This window comes from Denticeps clupeoides, chromosome 5 (assembly GCF_900700375.1).
Source record: "Denticeps clupeoides chromosome 5, fDenClu1.1, whole genome shotgun sequence".
NCBI classification, from domain to species: domain Eukaryota; kingdom Metazoa; phylum Chordata; class Actinopteri; order Clupeiformes; family Denticipitidae; genus Denticeps; species Denticeps clupeoides.
In genome coordinates this window covers 25,940,695-25,966,585 of record NC_041711.1, presented here as the reverse complement: position 1 = coordinate 25,966,585, position 25,891 = coordinate 25,940,695, and the positions used below count along the sequence as shown (strand labels likewise).

Here is a 25,891-nt window from a genome sequence, read left to right as displayed (position 1 = left end):
CTAGGTGGATTGAAACTGTGTGGTCCAGATAATCTTATTCTTCAAAAACAACATTCACCCCAAAGACTGAGACTAGAATGCTCCAAAGGACACTGTGCCCTAAGCCTGGGTAAGTTATAATTAACTTGACGATAAATTAAGGCTGTATCTGAGGAGCTCAAAGAGCCACTAAAGTGACATCGATTAAACATGGCAGGTGCAATCCCACTATTAATCAGTTGTGTCAGAAGCAATCTCCCCAGCCGTAATTGACCCCGAGAAGAACTTCTTATAAACATATTTCAAGCATAACAAATAAGATTTAAACTCTTCTCTCCTCTCTGAGTTGTTGGTAGTACTATAGCATCAGTCCTCATGGTTCATGCATGTCCAGATTCAGAACAAAGACTAGTCAGTTGTGCTCTTCTACTTTTGTATTTGACTACAGTTATTATAGCTTTTACAGCACTAATGACTGACATGGCATAATCGAATAGATGGGGTCATGTCCCTTTTTTAATACGAGGTCAGTTACATTAGTTTTAGTCAAATGGTCTGAAATGTAAAGCCAAGTCCATGAAAATGTTTAAATTATCAATGGAATTTTAAGTAGTCAATGAATTAAGATGAAATTGATGCTGAGACCTGCTATTAATATATAAATTGGCATTTATGTGATCCATTTAACTGAATAACACAATTAGTGCAGGATTATAGAAGTAGAAGTACAAAAAGGTACTCAGAAATTACTCAGATTGCCCAAATAATATAATCCAAATGTAATGCAATCCGTACATCTAATGAAAATCAGTTCAGTAAAATCCCAGAAATGTAATGATGATGTTTGAAATATTTTAAATGATGTTGAATGATTGATTGTTTTAAAAGGATGGCTGCAATTTAAAAAACCTTTTCCAACAATGGTGTGACGTATTCTCACTCACAGAAGATCCGAAGGTCGGTCCGGCCCTCCGCTGTTCCTGCCGCTCCAGCAGACGCCTGGCAGGTGTAATTGTGCTCGTCCTCAAACTGCACTGATGAGATGATTAGCGTTTTGTTGGCTGCCATGGACACACGTCCCAACATTGGTGTCTCATCGACCCCAGAACTTTTGTCGGACCAGAAGGCCACCCGAGTCCTTTTGTCCGCCACCTCCTATAGACCAAATTTTACAACAAGGCAGTGAATATATGTATGCAATCAGTGACAAAATTATAAATAACCGAAGACAGAGTACACAAACAGCATAAACACACACACACACACACATGTAGACAGAAAACACATAAACATTCTAAGCAGGTTACATGTGGGTTTACTCACAAAAAACCAGCCCGCTGTCAACACGTCACTGCCGGTGACATCGCAGGGCAAATAGGCCGTCTGTCCCTTGACCACCTCCACCCTGGGAGCAACTTTGACAGACACGGACGCCCAGGTCACTGCAATCAGAGAAGGTTGTTATTAGGTTTAGCTTCTATTAACCAGCAGATAACCAGTTACAGACACACAGGCGCTATAAACAGATCACAGACCCGAGTACGCTGGAAACCATGGAGGTCTGTGTGAGCGATCTCACTACCTCATCTCCTCACAGGGCTTTCAACCTGATACAAAGAGCATTAGGAACTCCTGGTCTACGTTGTCCATAGCCTGACTCAATCTATAGCCCCTAGGCTTTGTTGCAAGTCCAAGCATTGTTCCTGAAGAAAATGATGCATAGCTTGCTTACTTTCACTTACACTGTAAAGTCTGTAATGTCTTGCACAGTCTTGTGCTAGGATAGGCGGATAATAATAAATGCTGGGCTCCAAGACAAAAACTACGAAACCTGATCTTGTCTGACATCCAGCAGATCTTCATATGTCTCCAAACACACCTTCTTCCTTAGATGCCAGAGGCAGATATGACATATGACACACACACACACACACACACCTATGCACATTGGTAGAGGCTTGAATGTTCTCAAGATGCCGGTGGATATGGTCTGGCAGCATATAATCACACTGTGATATTGTTGAGTATGTGAATGGACCCGGACCACATCAATGGACCATCTACTCACCCAACAGATGAATGCATAAAGAGAAGCATAAACTAATTTGCAGAATAATTCTGTTATATTGCAACAGATACAATAACAAACATCAATGGCTACAAATGATTTGTCTGGAACATACTGCCCTGCTTGGTCTTGTGTTTTCATGGCAAAATAATGAACAGGTTTAGAGTAGGGAAGTGTGATCCGATAAAAATGCACAAGGAGACATGTTCCCCTGGCACCCGTGTGAACGGATCCACTTTGTGAGCCACTAGTGACTGGAGAACCCAAGACTAATAGTAATGACAGGTCTGAACAGGATCTCAGATGATGCTTGTACGATGGGGTTGAGGCATAAGCAGAGCTCCACTGTGGGAATTCAGCACAATTTTGGCAGAAGGGCATTTGGGTCAGACATTGTGGCTTCTGAGAACATTCCACAAATCAATGTCAGAAAAACACGGCACTCCAGGGAATACATCTAAAAGTACAGGACAGGCCGAGCTTGTGCCGCCATGATCAGTATTGGATTTCTCGATGCAAGGAAAGGGCATTGTGAGTGAATGTGGCTTGCCAGATCTGTCCTGTCCCATGTGGCATCTACTGTCAGCTAAGTGCACAAACAGAATAGAAAAAAAATGGGGACAGGTAAAAACAGCCACCATTACACAGACAAAATAAATGATCTTTAAATGGCCAAACTCGGAAATCACCATGGCAATTTATTACATTTTATTTCAGTGGGATATTGGGGGATGTTTTTATTTTTATTTTATTGGTGCATGACCATGACTATGTGTCTCTCTTGCTGTGTATGTGTGTGTAGGGTTTATCGGATATCCCCTTGTTGCTGTTCATACTTGAATAACAGCAGTATGTAATGTTTAGGGGTAAGTGATTAATTACTGTCATTTCAGCATGAACAGGCCAAAAAGCAAGCAAATCTGATCCTGTGTTTTTGCACATGTGTAGCTTTTATAGAACTGTCGAAATAGTGTGCATGTGTGTGAGAGAGGGGGAGAGAGATAGAGAACAAGAGATAAATAGGGAGAGACATTTCAAGGCAGGACACCAAAAGTCACAGAGCCCTGCACCTCAAAGGTTAACCATAAGGTCAGGGGTTAACAAAGTACTGAAATTCATTCTGACATTCTGAGGTCATCTTCCCCAGCTTACCCTGCCAATTTCCAAGACTGCTTTAACTCCCTCCCTCTCCCTCACTGGCTCTCTAATGTTTGCATGCAGTGACTGAATGCATGCCAGCCTATAAGTGCTGCATTGTTTTCTGAGGCGCGTAAGAGTAGACAAGTGGTTTTGGCAACACCGTGACAAAGTGCATTTTAAGGAGTAGAATGAAGCAGGGCACTGGAGAGACCAGAGGCTAAATAAACACCACAGTGGGCAAATAAAACTACTATCTCTGTGGGTGCAGGTCCCAAAGGCTACAAAAGGGTATTGCCAGTGCTGCAGTGGAGTAGATTTAGCTTCCTGCTGGTAGAGCATGTACCAACAAAACATTTATTCCAGCAGACCATAATACTCTTATCCAGCAGCTGATTTATTTTCATGTAAGATTATATTTTTATGTAACTTTGTACACATTATTAAACAATCCTCATTAAATTTAATTCTTTGATAGAAGGATCATATACAGACATATATAGCCAGAAGGTAAAATTGAAATGTTTACGTTTTCATAATTTGATCATATTTTTTGCAGACGTGGCATGACGGCAAGCCATTATCACTACGTCACTGAAGCGTCCCGCTGTCATGTCCCAGCCCCCTTGATCTCTCCATCGCCTTCCTTTATTTATCTGTCAGCACCCCCACCCTCCCTTTTACCCCACAAGCAGCTGGGCAGATACTGGAGCAATTAGAAGGGTAATTAGGGACTACTCCATCCAATCATATCCCCAGCAGGGGCAGTGTAGGCAGTGTGTGTGTGTGTGTGTGTGTGTAAATGTGTGTCAGGAGTGAGCGGTTCGTTAGCTGTCAGTGGGGACACAATCAGGAATAAAGAAAAAAAGATAAGAGAGAATGGCCAAGGAGGGTGGGTGAGAAAAGACAAGACAGATGGGGCGTAACACAGACACAATGACACACACTCAAAATTAGCCTCACACACACACACACACACACACACACACACACACAGAACATCCATTATGAAACAGACAACCCTGATCACTCAAGCACTGCAGCAACTTCACCTTCACTTAGAACACAACAGTACAGAACTGCACCAGAGGTACAACACAGCAGGTGCCAGAGCTGGTGTTGTAGGTGTCAAATGATCTGAGACACTGATGCGCCGAGCACGGGCCTGAAACCTCCAGCACAGTCGACAACTAAAAGCCGCTTTCAGAACACCGCGAGTGACCGTGATCCTCGGCACTATTGCCACAGTCACAGACAGACACTCAATGGCCCACACACACCCAAATGAACACACACACTCAGCAGGAGAGCAGAGCTAATGAGGAGAACCAGCTGCTCTCCCTCTTCAGCTCTCGGCCTCACTCTCTCTGTCTGTCTTTCTCTCTGTCATCCACTCCAGTTTCTGTCTTAATGGACACTCCGAGTTCTTTGTTGAGCCTGGAGACGTCTTCTGCTCCATCACTTCAACTGCCTAGCAGTCTAACTGCACCCCACAGTGGCATGATTCCTATTTTTCTGTAAATAAGATTCTGTAGCATTTGTTACGTTATTCATGTCCAACTCAGCCCCTTACTTCACAATGTTTTATATCTAATTATTTTACCGTTGGCCTAGCAGGTCAGGAATCAGACTCGTAACTGAAAGATTGCAAGTTCAAATGCCGAACCACCAAGGTGCTACTGAGGTCCCGTCCCCACACACTGCTCCCCGGGCACCTTTCATGGCTGCCTACTGCTTACAAAATGTGATGGGTTAAAAGCTGAAGACACGTTTTTTTGTGTGCATGTTTGCTGTGTAACACAATCCCATTCACTTCACTTTAAAAAAAAGTATTGATTTCTTTAAAAGCGTTAAGTGCTTTGCTTTTCCTGGCTTTTTGTTGATTTCGCCTTCTTTGCCTTTTAATTTACTGGTGAGTGTATATATTATGGATATGACATCATTTCTGAATATTCTTCTTTTATGACTACTGTGAGAAGTGTGGTATAAATACATTTGCAGGTCAAGTGGCCAAGCATTTGGGGTCACTGGTCACAGTGAATAAGAGGGGGGGATCTACGGGGAGATCTCGTGTTCTCAGTCCAGGCCCGCAAATATCAGTGGGGTTCATACAGCTACATGGCTTCAGAACCCAGACAGGAAGACATGAAGCTGCGAGTTCCTTCACTTCTCCCACCAGGTTAATGAGGAGATGCGTGGCGCCCAGTCTGACTGTGATGAAGTGTGTGTATTCACTTCTGCGCCGCTGGGACACGATGTGCAGACAGCAGCAGGAGAAGGTGATATCGCCCTTATGTTTTCGATGTACACCAGACGCCGCGGAGCTGGATGGAGCTGCCGACTGGCTGTGAATGTTAATGAGAGATTTTAAACCTTCAGTTTAAAGGACGTGGGGGTGTCGCTGCTGCGTGAGGTAATGTACCCACTTTGCCCACTCTTGCCTTCCAAGAAGGTCAGTGTGTCTGTCATTCATTCAAGCCGGGCGCAAACAGGATTAGAGGAGGCGTCCTTTGTGGGTTTTTTTACTCGCCCTTTTTTCATTGGCAAAACAAACATGGCCTTGACGGAGTCAAAGTCACACATTCAGTGGGAACAGCATATTTGATTAAATACACACACACATAGATAGCAGAAACTATACAAAAATGCACACACTGCACTCGGAAAAACACAGTGTCGGGAAAAGTTCATGTTTTTTTAACAGAGCGCATCACAATGGACACATCAGCGCCTGCTGAGGAGAGGTGGGGCGCAGGGTAGTAAAAGCACAGGGGTTTTCGATGGGGCAAGCAGGTCAAATTCTGCCAGTATACAGTATCTACAGAGAGATAAAGTCCATGTGTGTATACACACAGTGCAGCTGAGGGCAGCAGTGTCATTCTGGCTCCATGTAAGGCCCAACCTCCATCAGCACCCACATGATGAGAGAGGAACAGGTGCAGAGAACGAAAAACAGCTGCTGGAACACACTGTCTGACTGAACACACACTCTATCCAGCACACACACACACACACACAGACAAAAAGCCACTTCCACAGGCGCTGCATTCCAGGGGGCACACAGTGTTCCACAAACCACAAACCCACCCCAACACTCACCACACTGCACAGAGGTTAAGGCTTTACCTCTGGCCTAGTGGGTTAAAAAAATGCATAAAGCTGCAAACAAAAAGAAGAACTGACACTGACCTGACAGACAAAGAGAACAATGTTGGAAAAGCAGCAGCAAGGCTGACTGGAGACCACCCCTCCTACCAGAATTCCAGCTTGTGGATCAGGGCTGATCAGGCATCAGGGGAAATCAAGAAAGGCTTGACTTGCTCTGAACAAGACCCAGGCCTTATCTCAGAGGTACAACAGTTATGGTGCGGCGGTACAGGACAGGGATTATGAGGGATTTCATTGGTACTCAAATGAAATGTCTTGTGGAGGTAGATATGAAGGTTGATCGTCTTTTCTACCTCCTTAAAAATATATACTATGCAGGGGACTGGGAATAATTTGAACCATGTCATAAAAAAAATAGTTCATCTATTATTATCTCTTATTAAAGTATACATAGACTGTGCAGTAAATTGAAGTGCTGGTTATAGAAACATCTACATACAGATGGCAAAATACAACATTAATAAATTAACACTAGTGTTTGGCTTCAACACTATATGCATCTACAGTATGTAGATTACTACTGATCCCAGATCTGGGCTATAGCTTCCAGAACCCATCCCAGGATGCCACAGGCCACTAAATTAATTTACATTATTAAATATATATTATTTATGTGCACAGGACGATCTTAATCTAGAGACGTGGCCAGTGTCATGAACATCATCTAAACCCTTTTAACATCCTAATTTTGACAAACCATTTATAAACATGATTGACACTGAATGGCTGCTGTCACCTAACAGAATTAACAGAATACATGGTGATTTAAATGCTTTCTGCTCTCCCTACTCCAGTGCATTTGTGTGCCTTTTGTCCTCCCTAACACACGTCACACAGAATAATAAAGTGGAGTTGCTGCTCTGCAGCAGCGGCAGTACATGAAACTCCTCAGGTCCTCTGAGCTCAGTGGTCTTCCTGTCCGTCTCAGCTGTGAGTGGACAGGCTGCAGACACGCAGCGTGAGGTTGCCTTTACTCGCTCGCCTTTGTCTCGTAAAACATTCCACCACACCACTACAGTCGCCCTGGCAACAGGGTCAGAAGTCAAACCCATTCAGACTGTGTGTCCAACCTGTCTGAATTTTAGCATTAAGCTGAGTGAGAGAAAGAAAGGCATGGGGAAAAAGTTCAAGATTTTGCAAACTACAGTGGAAGAAATATAGTATTTTATATAGAAATATAGAACTATATAAAAGTGGTGTGTGTTATTTAGCAATTTTGGTAAATACAGAATGTAAATCAGAGCGACTGAGATGCTTTTTGAGACGTGTTTCTAGGCTTTATGATTTATTTAAGCCAGCAATATGTTCTGGGTCTGTTGATATTAATCTTAACTTTAATCAATAATTCAAAAACTTTCTCTCCACCAATTTGCATGGTGTTTTTCTGAATTTATGTTTAATTTATCTTTACAACATTAGGCCGGCAATACGATGATTCCAGTCCAGATTAAGACCTGTTCCTGTCTGTAGACGAAGACTTTCTGACACCAGACTGGACGAGAAACTGGTGATATCTCATTACTGTCGCTACTCCTGTAGAAACCTGCCGGAGGTAGAGATGGGGACGCCGCCTGCCGCATCAGTGCTGAGACTTCACTTTATACGCTCCAAATGTGAACCTATTTCTCCATGAAATGAGAGCAGAAACCAGGGAGACATGAATCTAATTAGGGGGCGTCATTAAAGAGACATAGATGCAAAAAAGTGTTAATATTTAACAGCCCCCCTCACTGCCTTCCCCCTGTACTTTAAGCTCCCAGGCACTCCAATTAGGACCCACCTTCTTCAGCAGCTCTCTAGCCACTTTTCTAGACAGTATAAAGGGATATTTTGAAAGAACAAAAAGAGAGATTGTGCGAGACGGGTGAGAATGACACTCCAACGCCTTTAATAACTGGTGGAAGGAAGAACATAAAAAAGAAATTAAAAGGGAGACATGCTTTAAATTCAGCCTTTGTTCCTGCCAATTTATTCTGCCAAAATAAGTAGCTATAATGGAAAGGAAATGTTCAGGAATGCACAGTAGCAGGTAATGGCGTCGCTCAGAAATGGAGTCTGAAAATGAACTGAATTAAACAGACAGCCATCAGCAGAAGTACTAAAATCACGAGGGATTCACTGGGAGAACAAGTTGGAAGCAGCGGGTTGTGCAGGAAAGACAGCAGGTCACAGACAAAGTCCCTGTAGAGTTTAAAAATAGTGGGAACCCGCAATATGGCTAGAATGGCATGGGCTACTCTGATATGTAATTAGAGCTAACTTACAGTGGAGAGGCAGCGAGAAGGGCTGAGTCAGAAGATGAATGGTGGAGCCATGTGGGAGAGACATTAGTGCCGCAGCTAATCTCACTAAAAGGGTTGGGACCCCCACCCCACTATCCACTACTTCACTGTACTCCACCTCCATTTCACCCCACCGGAGCGCAGTATTTTCCCCCTTGATGGACAGCCCTGAGGCACATTTATAAATGTTTGCCAGAACGGGGTCCCATGTTTGTGGTGTAGATAACAGAGTGGACAATAAGTCGGCTATGCTGCAATTTGTCCGAATCAACAGCAGCTTTGTTTTCGGCTGAGGAACAGTTACCGTTTTACGCTCGCGAGAGGAAACCCGGTCCTTTGTGAGAAGCAAAAAACAAACAGCAGCTGTCATAAACTAATGTAAAAAAAATGTTGGCAGATGTTTTCTAATCGAGTGTTTGGTAGCCCACAACCTTCCCACCATCATCTACGCCCATTCAAACATTCCTTTATGGCTTTTAATGCTGCTGAGAGCCAGCAGGAATGTTTCAAGCTCGAATTGAGTCCTGATTTCTGCAACGTGTCACACTCACACACACTTTCCGCCATAACTCCCTCTGTCCTCTAGACTTAATACTAGTCTGCTGACTTTGGTTCATATCACCACTTCTTTTTTCTCTCTCCAATTTTCTCTCACTCTTCGTTTCTTTGGCCATTTCTCAAGTTGCACATTCTCACACTCAGGTGTGGTTGTTGCCATGACAATGGGGAAGCCCCTGAAGTGGGGTGGAGTGGTCACACATCCTCTGAGCCGTGCAAACAGCGGCAGCAAACAGAGGCTGTCCCTTCTTTAAACTTCATATGGAGAGGGACGGTGAAGAGGTCTTTCTTACTCATGCTTTTTCATCAGTGCGGTCATGATTAGAGACAAACGCCTACCTCTCTCGCTCTCCTTCTGCCTCTCTGGCATACAGCCAGTTCCATTTAGTCAGGAATCCCTGCCTCACTAATGAGATGCGAGTCGTCCATGGAGGACAAGATGTCAGGAGAGAGGTTTGCAGGGCCTGCTGCTCACTGCGCCTCAGGGAGATGGAGGGACGCACCAGCCGCCCCCCGAAGGACCGAATCCCAAGTAACTTCATTTTAATTATCCACACGTTTGGTTCCATCAAGCGCAGTGCTGCTCTCTCGTCTGTGCTGCACTCGATCATTATTCCATAAGTGTGTTACACGCCCGACAATTGAATCACGGAAAACAGTAAGCTTTCAATTTCAACTTATGCTTAAAACCGCAACGTGACAACTTGGAGCCAGCGGGTCCAGAGAGGAGCGGTGAAAATACTAATATGCACCAGGTTGTCTTGGGGGGGTTCATTATTGTGCTGCTTGTCAGTTTTTGTGGGAAAGTGAGGTGCAGACATGACCACTACAGCAGGGATCTTTTTTTTTATATATATATAAGATCTGTCTGCTGCACTCCCGCTGCTGCTAGTGGAGGAGGTAACCTGGAGACTCTGAGGGAGGGGGACAGGCCTCTAAACCCGAGATCAGAGTAAATCTTCCCAGCTCACAGAGGGAAACACGAAAGTGAGGGACTGCTGTAGGGTGGGAGGGAAGGAGGGAGCAAGTGTATGTGCGTGCGTGTGTGTGTGTGTGTGTGTGTGTGTGTGGGGAAGGGATATGGGTCGGTGATTCTGCCCTCTTCATAGAGTCAAGTCAAATTCTGCCACTTCTGCTCCACCTATCTCTCTCTCTCTCTATCTCTCTATCTCGGTCTGTCTCTTTGTTTCATGGGAGGGACGTGTAAACACAGGGCGCTGAAGATTTAGGCAATCTGCTTACAGCGATCACGGTGTCCAGCCCTTATCAGCACTTCACATTTCGCCAGATCTAATGCTTGACTGTGGCGTACCCATAATTCCCATTCCCTCCCAGTCTGGTCCCTTCTGTCCTGACTCGTATATCTGTCCATCTGACATTTTTGAAAGGATTTTTTCCCCCCCTGCAAAACAATGGCAGCATCCTGCCACCTCCTGAATGGTTATCAGCTCTTCTCCCCACCATAACATGAGTAAGACCGGGATTAAAGGAGGTCTGTCTCCTCCAAAAATCCTGTGCCAACCACGTCCCCCCTCCACCCTCACTCCCTCTCTCCCTGGCTCCATTTTTCCCCATTACAGGGATTAACTTATAACGCTTGGATGAACTACAGTAAGTCGAAAGAAGGGCAAGGAGTCACACACATCAGTACACTCACAATTATACACACACACACACACACACACAGATATCTGGGTCTGATGCTAAATGCAGCCAGGGTGAAGTGTAAACACCTTTCAGCCCAGTGAGTGGAGGATGAATGAGACCCATACCCAGAAATTCACCTTAACCCCAGGATAAAGACACATAATGTCCCTCAAATGATGTCTCTTTCTCTCCTTCTCCATCTCTGTATAAAAATAACAAGTAAGAGACAGATTATTTCCTGGACTATACTGAATAAATGTCATTTATGTTTTTATTTGTGTGTGACCCAACAAGGCTATGTGCTCAACATTTCCCAAATTGTCATCGTCGTCAGAATGAGGTTTATCTTGATATGAGGCTGATGATGAGTGTAACTTGTGTTGTCCCCCACCGAATGAACATCAGCTATGAAAGATAACCTACAGCACCTGTTCCGGCATCTGCAGCAGCTGTAATCTGCGGCATCGCACCGGGCCAGCAGCGTGAGTGAGTGACGTGTGTGGACTTCACTCGCAGCTCACAGGCATGCTGCCGCTGCTGACAGCTCCAGACAGGCAGCCGGCCGATAGCGCGAACGGCCCAGATGGAACAGGAGCCCGAGCTTGAATGCCGATTGATAGGTAGTAGACTGATCTGTATAATCTATGGGCCAAAGAATCCCATGCACGAATACAATGTTAGGTGATGCTCACAAGTGGACAGATCAGACACATTCCCAACTCTAGAGCATGATGTAATCTTAACACACAGGAGCCACACACAGGAGTCTGGTCACACAAAAAAGCACTCAACACCAACAAAGTGCTGCTGTTTCCCCATGTGAATTCAGGCTATTACCGCCTAACAATGTGCCCCGAGTAACACACCTGTCTCCCCTACCTCCCTCCTGCCATTATCCTGGTGGGGAGGTGCGGAGCGAGGGAGGGCCTTTCCATATTCATGAGCAGTGACACACACACTACATCCATGGGGAACAGATTTGAATTTGCAGAGGGTAGAGTGGGGGGAAAAAATTGTTACCAAGGTAACAGACAGGAGGTAATTGCTGGGCAGAATTGGCATTAAAAATTGGGTAAAAATGGGGGAAAGGGAGAGAATGAGGAAGGGAAAGAGAAGTAGCAGGGGGCAAAGGGCGGGGTTGGGTCAGTGGAGGCAGGAACCACAGCAGTCATACCATCACTGATTGCATTATAGTGACTTAAGAGACATGCTGGGAAAAGCTGCATAAATTGAGTTTCAACATCAAAGTCAGTCTAATGATAGTAGGCAGCAGTCCACTATCAAATCCTGCTGGAACCCTTCCACACGGAATAATATCCACCCTTCCAGGAACTTCTGGATGTTTCCGGATTTCCGCTAAATAAAATGTGCACATCCTTATTTTGTATTCTAATGAAGCCAGTCAGAAATCTGCTGTCACCGAGGCTGAGCTACAAACAAAGAGATCCATCGGTGCCAGATAGTGATCAGTGGTGCAAGACGGTGTCTGTATCATCTGGAATTCCTGTAATCGTAGAGACATAACAACGCACGTCTGAACCTGCAGGGCCTGAGGTGTGAGGGGGCCGAAATTAGACATGCCAGGTAGCGGGGAGCAGCCAGGGGGTGGAAAATATACGCCGCACAGTAAGGAGCGAGAGAGTTTGAGGAATGTAAGTAAACATAACTCACTATTCAACGCCCCCACCACCCCGGGAACTTACAGATGGATGACATATTAAACAAAACACCAGCGTGAAGTGTCTTAGTAAGGTGCTGGGTCGCCATGAGCCACCCGAACAAATGGTTCCATCTCTGTTGCGCTACTGAAGGTACAGACACCATCCTTCCAAAAGATATTCCCTCCTTCTATTTTTAGAAGATTGTGGAAGAGGTACTGTGTTTAAGACGTTTCACCAAAGTCTCAAGTGCTCCATTGTGTTTAGATGATTTTTGATTCTTTCTGAGACAATGTTTTCTACTTTGCCCTTACTCATTTCAGTTTCTGATTAACCCGTCAAACTCCAGAACATCCTGTAGCTTTCCCCATAACAAAAGCTCTCTACTTGCGGCACACATACTGTTAAAAACACACACAGACAATGCTTCATACCAACATTTTCTTTTCCTTCACACACCAGGTGTGACTCTTTCTGTGTCACTTAACAACACAGAGGAATTTATGTAAACATGTGCTACGCAACTCACACATCCCTTACTTTTACTAAATGTTCCACAATGCATAAACTGTGGGTGACAGAGCCAACCAGTGCACCAGACCACAGACCTTTCATAAGATCTTAATTCAACCCACAGTGATTTGTGGGTTGGATAAATTAAAGTGTTCTACACACAATGGCTGGCTTGCCTTTGATCTGTATGGCCATGTCAAGGTGCTGTCTCTACTGGGGCAGGGTAACAAATTATAACTTGCTCAGTAGTGAAGCCCCTCACCAATACATCAACTGAAAAATCTGGCCTGCTGGAATAGATCATATGATGCTGAAAATGGAAGCAGCGGAACTCACAGGTCTGCCCTGAAGCTGCACGAGGTCACCTACCTCCATTAGGTCAACTGTATTGTAAAACATACTGTCTGCTCAGCCATAAATAAAGGCATCTAAATGAGACACACAGGAAAAAAGGAGAGGAATTAGTGGTCCTTTGATTATTAACAGATTTAAATTATGTTCTTTTTACACTAAATACATAAAATTGAAGGATTGTTACTTGGAAAAAACACATTTCTATAGGACTGGAATGAAAATATTAGCTACTGAAATTAAGATATAATTAAAAAAGGAAACAAATGTCCTTTAACCTCACAACAGTAAAAAAAAAAAAAAAAAAAAAAAAAAAGAAGTGGAGACAATGGAGGGATGCCGCTCAACATGTCCTCTTTTTCTTTGTTTTTAGGACCAGAAGAGATAGCTGGAAAGGAGAATAGGCGTTTCAGATGCCCCAACCTTGGCACCTTCTCCTCCACTTCAACTGTTTTGGCAGGGAGGGACAGCCTTGAGCATGTGGTCATGAGAGGGAGGCCGAGGGATGGAGGGACAGAGGGAGAGCGGTGAGCTGAAACTTAATTTAAAGTAAGCAGGGGAGCAGGCAAACGAGGGTGAACCCAAGAGATAAGAGGCAGAGAGGTGAAGACAGTATGCTCCCTTCTGTTCTGGGACAGAAAAGAATACAAAAGTAGCAGAAAATGAAAGAAAAGCAAGAGAAAAAAGGGCCCCAAATTCCTAACATGATGCTAATACATAAGACATCAAACAAAACGTTGCCGTCTCTGTCACCATTTCCTTCAGAGCCAGAGGCTATGTTGGATTTGAAAACAGAATTGAACTTGTCTGAATGAGATTACTGTAAAACACATACAGTGTTTCTCACTCATTCACACGCTATCCACTTCTCGCATCTTTTCATACTAGAACCTTCATTCATATAGATAGATAGATAGATAGATAGATAGATAGATAGATAGATAGATAGATAGATAGATAGATAGATAGATAGATAGATAGATAGATAGATAGATAGATAGATAGATATGTGTGAGGAAGAGAGCAGTGAGAGGGAAATAAAGGCCATCTGTCAGTTTGGGGGGGGCCTTAGAGGGGTGTGTTCGTGCAGTAGAGGCCGTCAGTCGGCAAGGCTCTGGTTTTTCCATGAGCCCAACTCTCCATTCATTCTCTATGGAGTTGGAGAAGTCATGTTCTTAAAATGCGCCTCTATCAGAGCTGCCAGGTGAAGACTGGTGGGGGGGCAGCTGGATCTGTTGCTGCAGCTCTGTCATCATTACTGCTCTTCTACTTGCTATTTATATTTAGCAACCAGAGGCCTAGTGCTGCCCAGTAGGTATATTCAAAAGAAAATGCTAAAATTATGTTCAGAGAAAGAAAAAGGAGAAACCCAAAAGGAGAGAGAGAGAGAGAGAGAGAGAGAGAGAGAGCAGACAGCTAATGTATGTAAGCTGATCTCCAGACAGCCCAGTCCAGCTGTCTCACTCACTCTCGCAAACTCAGCCACTCTGTCACTGCTCAGCACAACTGTTCATATGGGTTCTTCCAGAGAGAGGGAAGCACAAGAAGGAATAGTTAAGACGGAATTAATAGTTAAGACCCCAAACACAGAGGAAAAAAACATAGATTAAAATGATTTTTTACTTTTGCTTCATTTTGAATACAGAAATATATTTCTGTATTCCTGTGTTCTATAATTCCTTCTCTGGGTGGTAACCATTTTTTTTATTTAATTCTCATTTCATTATTCCTGCTTTAAATAAAATCTAGGAATGACTTAAATAGTGTTGATTAATTCAGTAAATAATGTGTGTTGTTCTTTGACGTTGTCTGAGCTACTGGCCCAACAATGACCACCAACGGGGAGGAACCAAATGGAAGGGCGGGGTGGGTCAGGCTACAGAAGGGCGAAGGGAGGCCCCGCTATTGGCTACACCTGGCAATCCCCATGCCAACAAGAGCGGGTCCTGACTTTGACAGTGATCATCCCACCCGCTGTGGTGAGAACTTTGGAAGGAGGAAGGGTAAAATGAAGGGCATCATTTCCAGCTCTCTTAGCCAAGCAGGGGGGCTTTGGTGGCCTAGAATGCCACCTGGTGTTATATATTGCCGGGTCGGGCAAATGCGGGCCAAGCTTTGATGAAACCGACCAACGGATACATAAACTGGCCAAGTACTAAAAAAAAAAACAAACACAACATTTTGATAAGGGAGGGCCCGGCCAGTCAAATTATCTCAACGTGAAGACCACCCAGTAACTCTAATACATGTTTTATATAACTGATCCAACCAAATTTATCTCCTGGTGGAATGTTTTGCAATTTTGTCATATTCTTCCTCAGTAAACACACCTCCCTCTCCACCCCCATCCGCCTCCCAGTCCCACACACAGTGCCATGTTAGCTTTGTTAATAGGCCACACATTCCAGACACTGACTGTCAACACACACACAAAGTGTCGTGAACCTGAGAATTCAAAGTGACAACCTTTCTCCTCACACTCTCCTCCCCATACTATACCAGTTAATCATCTACACCTGCTCCCGAGCCCAAGCATCCCTCTCTTTTCCTGCGCCCCAGGCTGTCTCACTCCGCCCTCGTCCTCCCCACCGTTTCACTCTATCGCTACCTTCCTCCACGTCCCCGGGTTCTCCTCGCTCTCCCTGTCACTGCCGTTCCTTTTCCCTCGCTGCTTCCCCTGCTCGCTAAGTCTAATCACCCTGCATTAATACCTGCATTCCAGCCACCCCAGGAATGTCTTAACAATGTAGCCCTGTCCCCAGTGCACAGCCCAGGTACATGAGAGGGGCAGAGGGAAGGGGGAAGGGTTTGAATAAACCTCAGAGAGAGAAAGATACAGAGGGGAAAAAGTCAAAAGTAAAAGTAAAATTCCAGGAAGCATGATGATGCGCAGAGTCTTTTGTTAAGATAAGACTTCACACAAAAAAGAGGAACAAACAAGAAAGACAAATCATCACAGGCATAAACTAAGCATAACCCAGCAATGAAGCTGCTTCGTGCTGACTCTGAAGGGTCCAGCAGACGTGTCCAACACATTATTAATTAACACTTGTCATCTGGTCAGGCTCCATTACACCAGTCCCAACCTCTGTGCATCAACCGCTAATTGTCAGTGTAGTTTGGACCGTCCTGAGGACTGTGGCCGCCACCATTGGCCCGCATCTCATCAGCTGGCACAACAAGCGAATCACACATGGTCAACCAGTGTGAATCAAACGGCGCACCAGTAAACGTTCTGTATTCTGTTGTGCTCTGCAGCTAATTCACTTTCAGCTTCACGAGCCGCTGAGGGCCACCAGCCTTAAAAGCAAAACCTGCTCCAGTTCATCACTTAGACAGCAAATTACGTATTACAAAGTATAATGTACACATTATTAGATTACAGTTTCTACATTTCTACAAACTACATTAAATGTTCATTAGCAAAGAACAAGATTCAACTCTTAACTGCACAAAAAATGCCATCAAATAGAAGCAATACTCCTCAAACAGAACCAGTTGCTCGGGAGGTAAGAGTATTCACTAGATTTTTTTTGCCCATCATATTAACCATCGGTTTTGGACCTGAGTATTTACAAGTAATACGTGTAGCTGACACTATCATGATATTTACACATGACTATTATCTGTCTAGACCATTTAACAACATGTTTTAGTGAGCAAGGTCACAATAAAGAATTATGTATGAGGCTGTACCTGTCCTAGTTTAGCCAGGCTATGTACATATCAGGACCTGCTTCCTATTTTGTACTTCAGTTGTGGATCACTATATATACACACACATACACTACATAAACTACTACTACTAATAATATAGTAATCAGTAATAATAATGCCTTTCCTGCCAGTATTACCATCTCTGGGAGCCTCATAGCTTCGTTTCACTCTTTTTCCCTCAGCAGAAATAACGGCACAGCTCCCTCTTTTTGTGTAATGAATTATATTTTTAAATGATTATTCAACAGACCCTGCACTCAATCATGGGACACTTATTTCATACTTCAATCTCATTCGTCCTGCTGCACTGAGTGAGAAATCACACATCACTCGAAAACACTTTCGATTCCTGGGAATCAGACAATTTGAACCCCGCAGCTTGAATATGATTAGTGTCAATCAGAGGTGAAAAGAAAGTCTGGCTTTGGGAGTTAAGCTTTGGCTTCACGCAACCCTTCTTCATCGATCCAGTCACTACCTTCATTGTGATGTAAATTTACAACAGCCAACACAATTGCTAAAGATCAATAAAGACAAACAAATGAAGCGAGGGCATGAGATTGTAAAATGGCGATGGGCTGGTACAGTTGAAACTGAAACCCCTCTGTCCCCCCCATTTAAAGTCAAGTTCACACAGGAGCTGTTGGGTGTGAGAAACGGCAACACTATAAACTGCTTCCAGCTCAAAGATCGTAAAAAATGAAACACTACACTTGTCCTTATACACCAGTGGTTCTCAAAACCTTAGGTGTAAGGTTTTTTTTATGGATCCAATAAACAACAAACCAAGATATACTTTACCTCTGTAGCACTACGTACATCAACTATACAGGGGTTTCAAATACTGCTTCTGGACATTTGGACCTCTTTTTCATTCCCAAGACTCTGGCTACAGCCAGTCAGCAGTGACAGACCCTCCTAAGCCTGAAGACGACATTTAAATTAGGCCAACTTGCGGCTTGTCAAACAGTGACTATCTAGGCTGGGCAGGTTCGCACGTAGTTAAACAGTGACCAGTAATGCCAAAGCCCAAGCTAATATCCAGAAGCAAAAAGTGTTGAGTTACTTAATAACATTTCTCCATATAAAAAAAAGACATAACAAACCACAAGCAAGCCATACAAGTAGCACAACACCGCTTATTCTCTTTTAACAGCTGCCCACATCACCACATGATGGAGATCCAGCTAATATGAACATGAAAGGTGGGCAGACTGCGCCCTGTTACTGCATGACAGTCAGTAATGAATACCTTCCCCTCTAAGCACCCACCTCCCCACCCAAACACCTGACCACCTTGTTCCTCTGACTCACGTGAGCCTCTGACTCCCATGGATGGGAATGTTAGATCAGTCATGCATGGAGGTATCTTTTCTTTTTTGTTCTTTACTGCTGATAACATTCGTGTTGCGTCAGTTTCAGCCAAGAGAGAAACACAGTAATGTTTTTGGGGGGCAGCAGGGTGGTGATTTGCCGTCCAACGGAGTGACATGGAGACCTTATTTGTCACAGATTTTGGCAAAACTTTACAATTTTGTGCCCTTCATAGATTTATGGGTTGGTTGACATTAAATTTAGATGCTATTCAATAAAGCCTTAAATTTTGGGTTTTTGCATGCTGCAGTTTCCTGTTGCTGAGTCATTTCCTCTTTGCCTCCAAATAAAAAGAATGTCTGAAAAACTGTTTTCAAGGCTACCAGCCAGCCCCTCCCTTCACTCACCCACCTTCATCTTCCTCTCCAGAGAGACACAGAGATGGAGCTCTGAACTGACACGCAGACACAAAAACTGGCATTTCTGCCCAGGACCAGACTCACGTACGCACACACACACACACACACACAGACACTTCTCGTGCCCGCTTTTTCTGTACATCTCCAACATCCTGCCGGTTGCCGCAAATGACAGGCCAGCCTTGAAGCAACAGCCTTGGACCAATTCAAAGGCCCTGGGCTTCCTCCCTGGCCGTCTCCAGCTCTCTTTGTAGTGTGTCTGTCTGTTTGAGAGCGGATTGTGGGAAGCCATGGACAGCAGTTAACAGCAGGAGATGAGGACCGAGCAGTCGAGGAGGGTTACACATGCCAGAACGTACGAGATAAAAAAAAAAACACAAAAAAACACAAAAGAAAGGGAGCTCAGATTTATTTTTTGGGGTGATGAAACTGTTATCAACAGTGGCTATAAATTGTGGGGGTGAAAGAGCTGGGTTGACGTGAATTCTTTACCCTGGGTGGGACCACGTACACCCAGCATGGAGTCCTTCAATTAACCTCCTTGACATCATCAATGCCGGGCCACGCACAAAGGGTGGCCGGTAAAAGAAGCTCAGTAAATCACGACTAACATCAATAGTGGCCCGCAGCTTCCAGCAGAGCACCGCCATCGTTCTGGATGAAGACGCCGAGCGCGAGAGGCAGACGTGGAGAGACAAAGCTAATCCTCACCGCGTCTCCATTATAATTATCAGTTCGGCTGATCTTCTCTGCTTTGAAAGGGATGAAAAGGTGGCCTGTTTGCACAAGGGCTCCTTCCGTCTCCCAATCCGCATGGAGCGGCAAGTCAAATCAGGCCTGGATTATTCATCTCATCCGCACTCTGACGCAGCGGCAAATCCGCAAAGACCTCAGCTACTCAACCCCAAATGTCGACGGAGCGGGGGAACGGACGAGCCCCACGGAGGCGTTAGAAGTTGCTTCCGGGTAGCGGAGCTCTTTGATCAGGTGGTTAACGGTTGTTTAACCCTGCAGCACCCCGACCAGAGGAAGGAGGCTTCGGTCTCAAGAGTATCAGCTTTCACTTGCGGCCACCTGGGCAGAGGCGTACGAGGATTTAAGATAAGGACGTAAAAACGGCGAATAAACAGTGGGCTGCTGAGCCGCTGACATCTGGCTTCTGATGCGGTCTCCGGGCACCGTGGTTTCGCGGCGCGCCGTCGGATTGACACCACTCTGCCACGGCGAGGGGGGTGTGGGCTGTTTGTGTGTGTTTGTGTGTGATGGAGGCACTGTGGGCGCGTTGAGAGGCAGGGGCGAGATGCAACCTGTCCGGGGCAGAATGCCTCTCATTCCAAGCAGCCTCCCAGCATCCCCCTTCCCAAGAAAACAGTGTAAATCACACTGCAAATAACAGAGACGACCCCGCCGCCCGGCCTGTCAAATCGCAGGAGGGGGACGACTAAATAATCCAACGCTAAAACAGAGCCTGCAATCTGCCTGTCACTCAGCGAAGGAAATGAACACCTTTGTTGAGTCGGTGGGTATGAGTGGCATCACTGGTTACCCCGAAAACCCCTGGTTTTATCTGCTTCACTGCTAACAAGTAAGCTTGTGTCTGTTTCTTTTCTAATATTTTGGCCCCTGCCTAATACGATAATAATTACAGATAGCTGCGGGGAAGGACAAGAAGGAAATGACTCTGGGATTTAATCTCCTGATAGACAAAGGCAGAAAGGTCCTGCACCTTGAACTCAGTAGATGGGCTGTCCACACAATTCTCTCCACCGTCGTCCCTTCTCCCTGCTCGATGTCCCCCGAAACACACGTGTACACACACTCAACCCGCACCAACCTAATAAATCCTACAGGCAATTTTTACAAATCCTGATTCTAAATGTCTGCAGTGTTGTGCTCTTCATGACTTTTAAATTGTATGTAAAGTTAGCATACCTATTTAAAATGAATAAAGAATGAGAAATAAATGAATATTTCTGAACGTGAGAATTTACCTGTGAACAAAGTGAGTTCATTGTATAGTTATTAATTCATTCTTAAACACTTAACCAAATGCTGCCACATGGGACTGACCCTTTAATTAGTAGATATAAGGCAGCCTGCATCAGCTAAATGAATGCATTTCTTTTTCACCTAGGTCTGCCCTACAAGATTCTCCCATAATACATTTTCAAAGCAGACGAAGCACGACTGACAGACATTAAATCAAATGTGAGCGATGATTAAGGCAATATCAGGTATGACAGCAGCCAGCTTAGGGCAGGAGCCAATTATACCCACGTTTATCTAGAGCAAGCAGGATGGGTGGCACCAGACCATAACTCTGACACGGAGCACACTGGTTCCCCGGAGGGTCTGGACTTATGATGAACAATTCAGTCAGAAACCGGCACTAATCTCATGCATAAACCACAATTGTTCGGCAACTACCTGTATATAATTCAAATGTACAAACTAATGTTTCTTTTTTAACCCTGAGGGTGGAGCTTGCCCTCTTTGCGCCCCTCAGGCTTTGAAAGTGGTTCTGGGCGCATGGTGGCTGAACACAGGACTCACATGGCAGGTTACACACACGGCGGGCGTTCCTGCGACACCCTGCACATCAAAACACAGTCACACACACTCACCAACTAGCCGTGCTGCTCAGCGTGTACACGCGAGTGTGTGTAAACACACACACACACACGCACACACACACACACTGGTTTATTCTTAGACAACATGGACATGAGGGAGAAACAGAGACATTTTGGGGTGAAAGGAGATTAAAGGGGAGAAAAGTAAAGCAACCAGAGACTTATGCAGCGAGGGAGCGAGGGAGAAAAGGGGGAGGGAGGAGAGCAGCTGCCCCCAGGCTACACTATTCACCAGACTCCTCACCAGAGGATGCTGGATCTTCGGCCGGCCAGGAATATCAGGCTGTAGCTGCTAAAAGCGTTCGAGTGTTCAAACCACGAGCTCGCTCGGGGTCTCAAAGTGGCTGAAAGGCAGAGGTGCGAGAGGGAGGGGCGCAGGTGGACCTGACCACGCCCGTCAGAGGTAAGGGGGGGAGCAGGGAGCACCCCGACATGAAGAAGAAGCTGGAGAACGGTGGGAGGGAGGAGTGGGACAACGAAACGAAGGGGGTGAAGACATGAGAGAGAAAAAGAGAAGCACTTGAACAGGTATATAGATTTTTTAAAAAAGCATAAATGTGGTGCATAAAGGGTGGTAGTAGCCTAGTGGGTAACACACACGCCTATGAACCAGAAGACCCAGGTTCAAATCCCACTTACTACCATTGTGTCCCTGAGCAAGACACTTAACCCTAAATTGCTCCAGGGGGGGACTGTCCCCTACTGATGTTAAGTCGCTCTGGAGAAGGGCGTCTGATAAATACTGTAAATGTAAATGTAAATAAAGTTTATTACATTGCACAACGTTTATAGAATTTACGAGAAACTGACCCAGTGCGTCTAAATAAAAAAAAAAGTACATATTGACAGTTTTTTTGTAAACCTGAGACACGCATGAAAGCCACAGCCCGCGGCTCCGCGCCCTCACAGGCGCAGTGAAGTGGGGAGCAGGAGGGTCCCCCGAACCACAAAGAGATTAACCCCGCCAACGAACAGCGAGCTTTTACTGCCACCTGTTCTACCGGCCGACTACACCGACTTCGGAGCGCAAAGCAGGCGTCGAAGTTCCTAACAAATTCCCCGACAACAAGGTGCGTTCGCTGAATTCAAGTACCGGACCGGTGCGCTTTCGCCTAATTGTATCCACGAAATGAGCGTAAACCAGCGTAAAACTACTGGAGTTTTCTTTTCTTTTTCTTTTTTTTTTTTTTAAAAATGAGAAGCAGGTTTATTTCAGGTCAGCCTGGGCATGAAGGGCCAGCGTCTTACCTTGAAGTGCCAAAAACAGCAGAAAGGGCGACAGCGAACAGAGGCTCCAGGCGCGCATCCCGTCCATACTTTCTTCTTCTCGGGACTTTTCAGCTTTTCCTCTCGGGGAAGGTGCGTTGTTCTGTGCTTCTTCCTCGCCGGGGTGGGGTGTCGTTTAGTTGCCGCAGTCCGGCTGGTGTGTACGTTCGGTCCCGGTCTCTCTCTCTCTCTCTCTCTCTTTCCTGGCAGAAATCTGATGCGGGTGGCAGGCAGGCAGGCAGCGCGGTGCTTTAGCTGATATGTTGCACAAAAGGTGACCCAGCCCCCTCCTCCCAGCAGCCGCCCCTCCCCAAGCCTCCTGGACTAATTGCATGTCCGGTGCAGGTGGCGCCGCCCACCGCCCACTGTCCCCGCCCACTACTACAAGGTGCCAATAACGAAGGGCACAACTATAACATTATAACGCAAGTTATAAAGGGTTTCATCAATCAATCAGTCAAGTAATAATAACACATGTACAAAACCTGTAGAAAAGGTTAATAAGCGACTACTTTTTGTTTCAAAGTGTCTAATTGTAATATGACATACAGTACAGGCCAAAAGTTTGGACACACCTTCTCATTCGTTGTGTTTTCGTTATTTTCATGACCATTTACGTTGGTAGATTCTCACTGAAGGCGTCAAAACTATGAATGAACACATGTGGAGTTATCTACTTAACAAAAAGTGGAGATCTGACCTCCACAGTCACCGGACCTGAACCCAATCGAGATGGTTTGGGGTGAGCTGGACCGCAGAGTGAAGGCAAAGGGACCAACAAGTGCTAAACACCTCTGGGAACTCCTTCAAGACTGTTGGAAAACCATTTCAGGTGACGACCTCTTGAAGCTCATCGAGAGAATGCCAAGAGTGTGCAAAGCAGTAATCAGAGCAAAGGGCGGCTATTTTGAAGAAACTAGAATATAAAACATGTTTTTTGTTATTTCACCTTTTTTTGTTAAGTACAAAACTCCACATGTGTTCATTCATAGTTTTGATGCCTTCCGTGAGAATCTACCAATGTAAATGGTCAAGAAAATAAAGAAAACGCATTGAATGAGAAGGTGTGTCCAAACTTTTGGCCTGTACTGTATGTCCAGTGCTTAAAGTCTTTAGTAAGCTCAATGTGACAGTGACATGAAGAAACCTTAGAAGTAACAAAGACAATAGTATAGTGATTATGAATTTTTAGTGGTAGCAGTGATGAAAAAAAACAGCATTCAGTATAATATTATATCGTAGTAAAATATTATTTTTCTTTTTCAGTGAGGACATAGTTCTTTATATTATACACAATTTCCATGCAGCAAGAATTTTATATTTTATAAACCCCAGTGCAGCGCAGCTACCAAATTTAATCAGTCTAACCTACGATCCTAGGAGCTATTACAAAAGCAACCAGCAACAGAGTTTAGGACTTTAAGTCCAAGGAAAAATTGCAGTGATCTGAATGTTTTAGCAGCACACACCCTGCCACAAAGACTTGATTACATGGGATGGTGACCAGTCAGAACTAGTAGTTTTGCTCCCTTCCAATTTAGAAGCTGTGCTGAACAAATCCCTTAAGTACAGAGGATACCATAACAGGGTTCCCTGCACAGGGTCAGTCAAGTTTCCATCGGGCTAATCCCATCTGCCACCACCAACACCGCTGGTTACTCCACCTTCAACTTCTGCCAGGTTCTGGGGAACTTTATTTCTTTATCATTTCAAACCATTCCTGGCTGTACTGAATCAGCAGCACGTGACAGGCACCTGATGCAGGGGAAACGGGACGAGTGAGATGGGACAGTTGAGGTCGAGGCACGGTGAAATGCTCCTCTGTACTTTCAAAAAGCTTGGCAGTGGCTCACTCAGGCAGCATAATACGCAGCTCTGTCATTGCATTAGCGCACCCTGTTGCTATTCCTGGACCATGATGGCAGAGAGGAGCAACATCAGCCAGCCGTCACTCAGCAGTATCAGTCGTACTCCCAATCGGGGGTATTGATTAAAGCGGGCAGATAAAAGCTATTGGAAATAGTAGCTAAACAGTGCGTGAGATAGGGGGAGATACGCTGCTTGTAGAATGGCTCATGCAGCACAAATCAGTTTGCTGTGTATTGGGCCTCCACCCTAGTCTGCGCGTTTGAAAAGATGGGAAAATATGGTGAAAATATGATGAAAAGGGGAGATCAGAGGGGCAGGGTGTCCTCGCATCCGGACATGGAGTAGTTTCCATGCGACCCAAGGGAGAGTCTTGTACAGGCGAGAGAGAGGCAGACAGAAAAGCTGAAAGGACTGCTGGAGACCAAGGGAGGGGGAGAAAAACAGAGACAGAGATGAAAAATAAAGAAATACAAGAGCACTGCCATTGCACTCGTCCATCCCAATATTGCGGCTGTCATTCTTCACCACAGCAGATTTGGTTTGAAAGGCCTTTTTCCCTGACGATTTCCCCGCTTTTGCTTTCATCAGCCTCATCAGAAGAGGCATTCCTGTAATTATTATTTTCTTTTTTCCGCTCACCCCCTCCTCCCCCACTCCATGGCCCTGGCACACAGTAATGGAAAATCACTTTAGCCCTGTCATCCCCGACAGAGAGATCGAAAACGACTCATTCTAATGTTTTTTATTCAAATATATTACCCCCCCCAACATCTCTATTCATTTTCAATTACTTTGTAGATGGGTAGAAACGGAAGCATGTGAACATAGAAAAAAGGTGCAGTAGGCATTATAAAGGGCAATGGAATACAATTCTATGGGTATATATGGCTGCATCTTAAATATTGCTATTTGTTTCTGTGGCCCACATGCTCAAAAGCTATGACAAACATATTGAAAATACCATTAAAACAATGATTTTCGCAATTTCTTAACCATAAACATGACACTTTTGTTAAATAGTCCCTCCATGATTTTTCAGTGTCACAATTACTGTCAACCCCAGTGAACGTTGCAATTTCACCACAATCCTTCACTGCTATCTTTAAGTAATTGTCATTAATAAACATTGTCTCATTGTCTCTTGATAAACTCAAAAACAATAAAATTTTGCACATCTCTGCTCTTTTTGCACATGTCTGTCTTGTGTCCTGTTTGAAATATCCAACATATCCACTTATAAGCATCCTACATGATGCTGTCCAGTTATGTCCTGTTTGTCCTGTTCATTGTACAGAAAAGTTTTACTTTTCTC

The 25,891-nt window shown here is 44.8% G+C and overlaps 1 protein-coding gene across 2 annotated transcripts in view; it reads right to left on the bottom strand.

Moving 5' to 3' along the window:
* bcam (basal cell adhesion molecule (Lutheran blood group)) overlaps positions 1 to 22,984 on the bottom strand; it is a 31,471-nt gene extending 8,487 nt beyond the window's left edge. Inside the window, exons 1-3 of one of the 2 annotated variants that reach the window (XM_028981614.1) lie at positions 22,693 to 22,984; positions 1,303 to 1,421; positions 924 to 1,134 (exon numbers count right to left, since the gene is read on the bottom strand). In XM_028981614.1, the coding sequence (XP_028837447.1) occupies positions 924 to 1,134; positions 1,303 to 1,421; positions 22,693 to 22,759 (397 nt within the window). In that variant the 5' untranslated portion in view covers positions 22,760 to 22,984. The remainder of the gene's footprint in view (positions 1 to 923; positions 1,135 to 1,302; positions 1,422 to 22,692) is intronic. The other variant, XM_028981615.1, reaches the window with a different exon arrangement.
* Between the last annotated feature and the right edge of the window lie 2,907 nt (positions 22,985 to 25,891).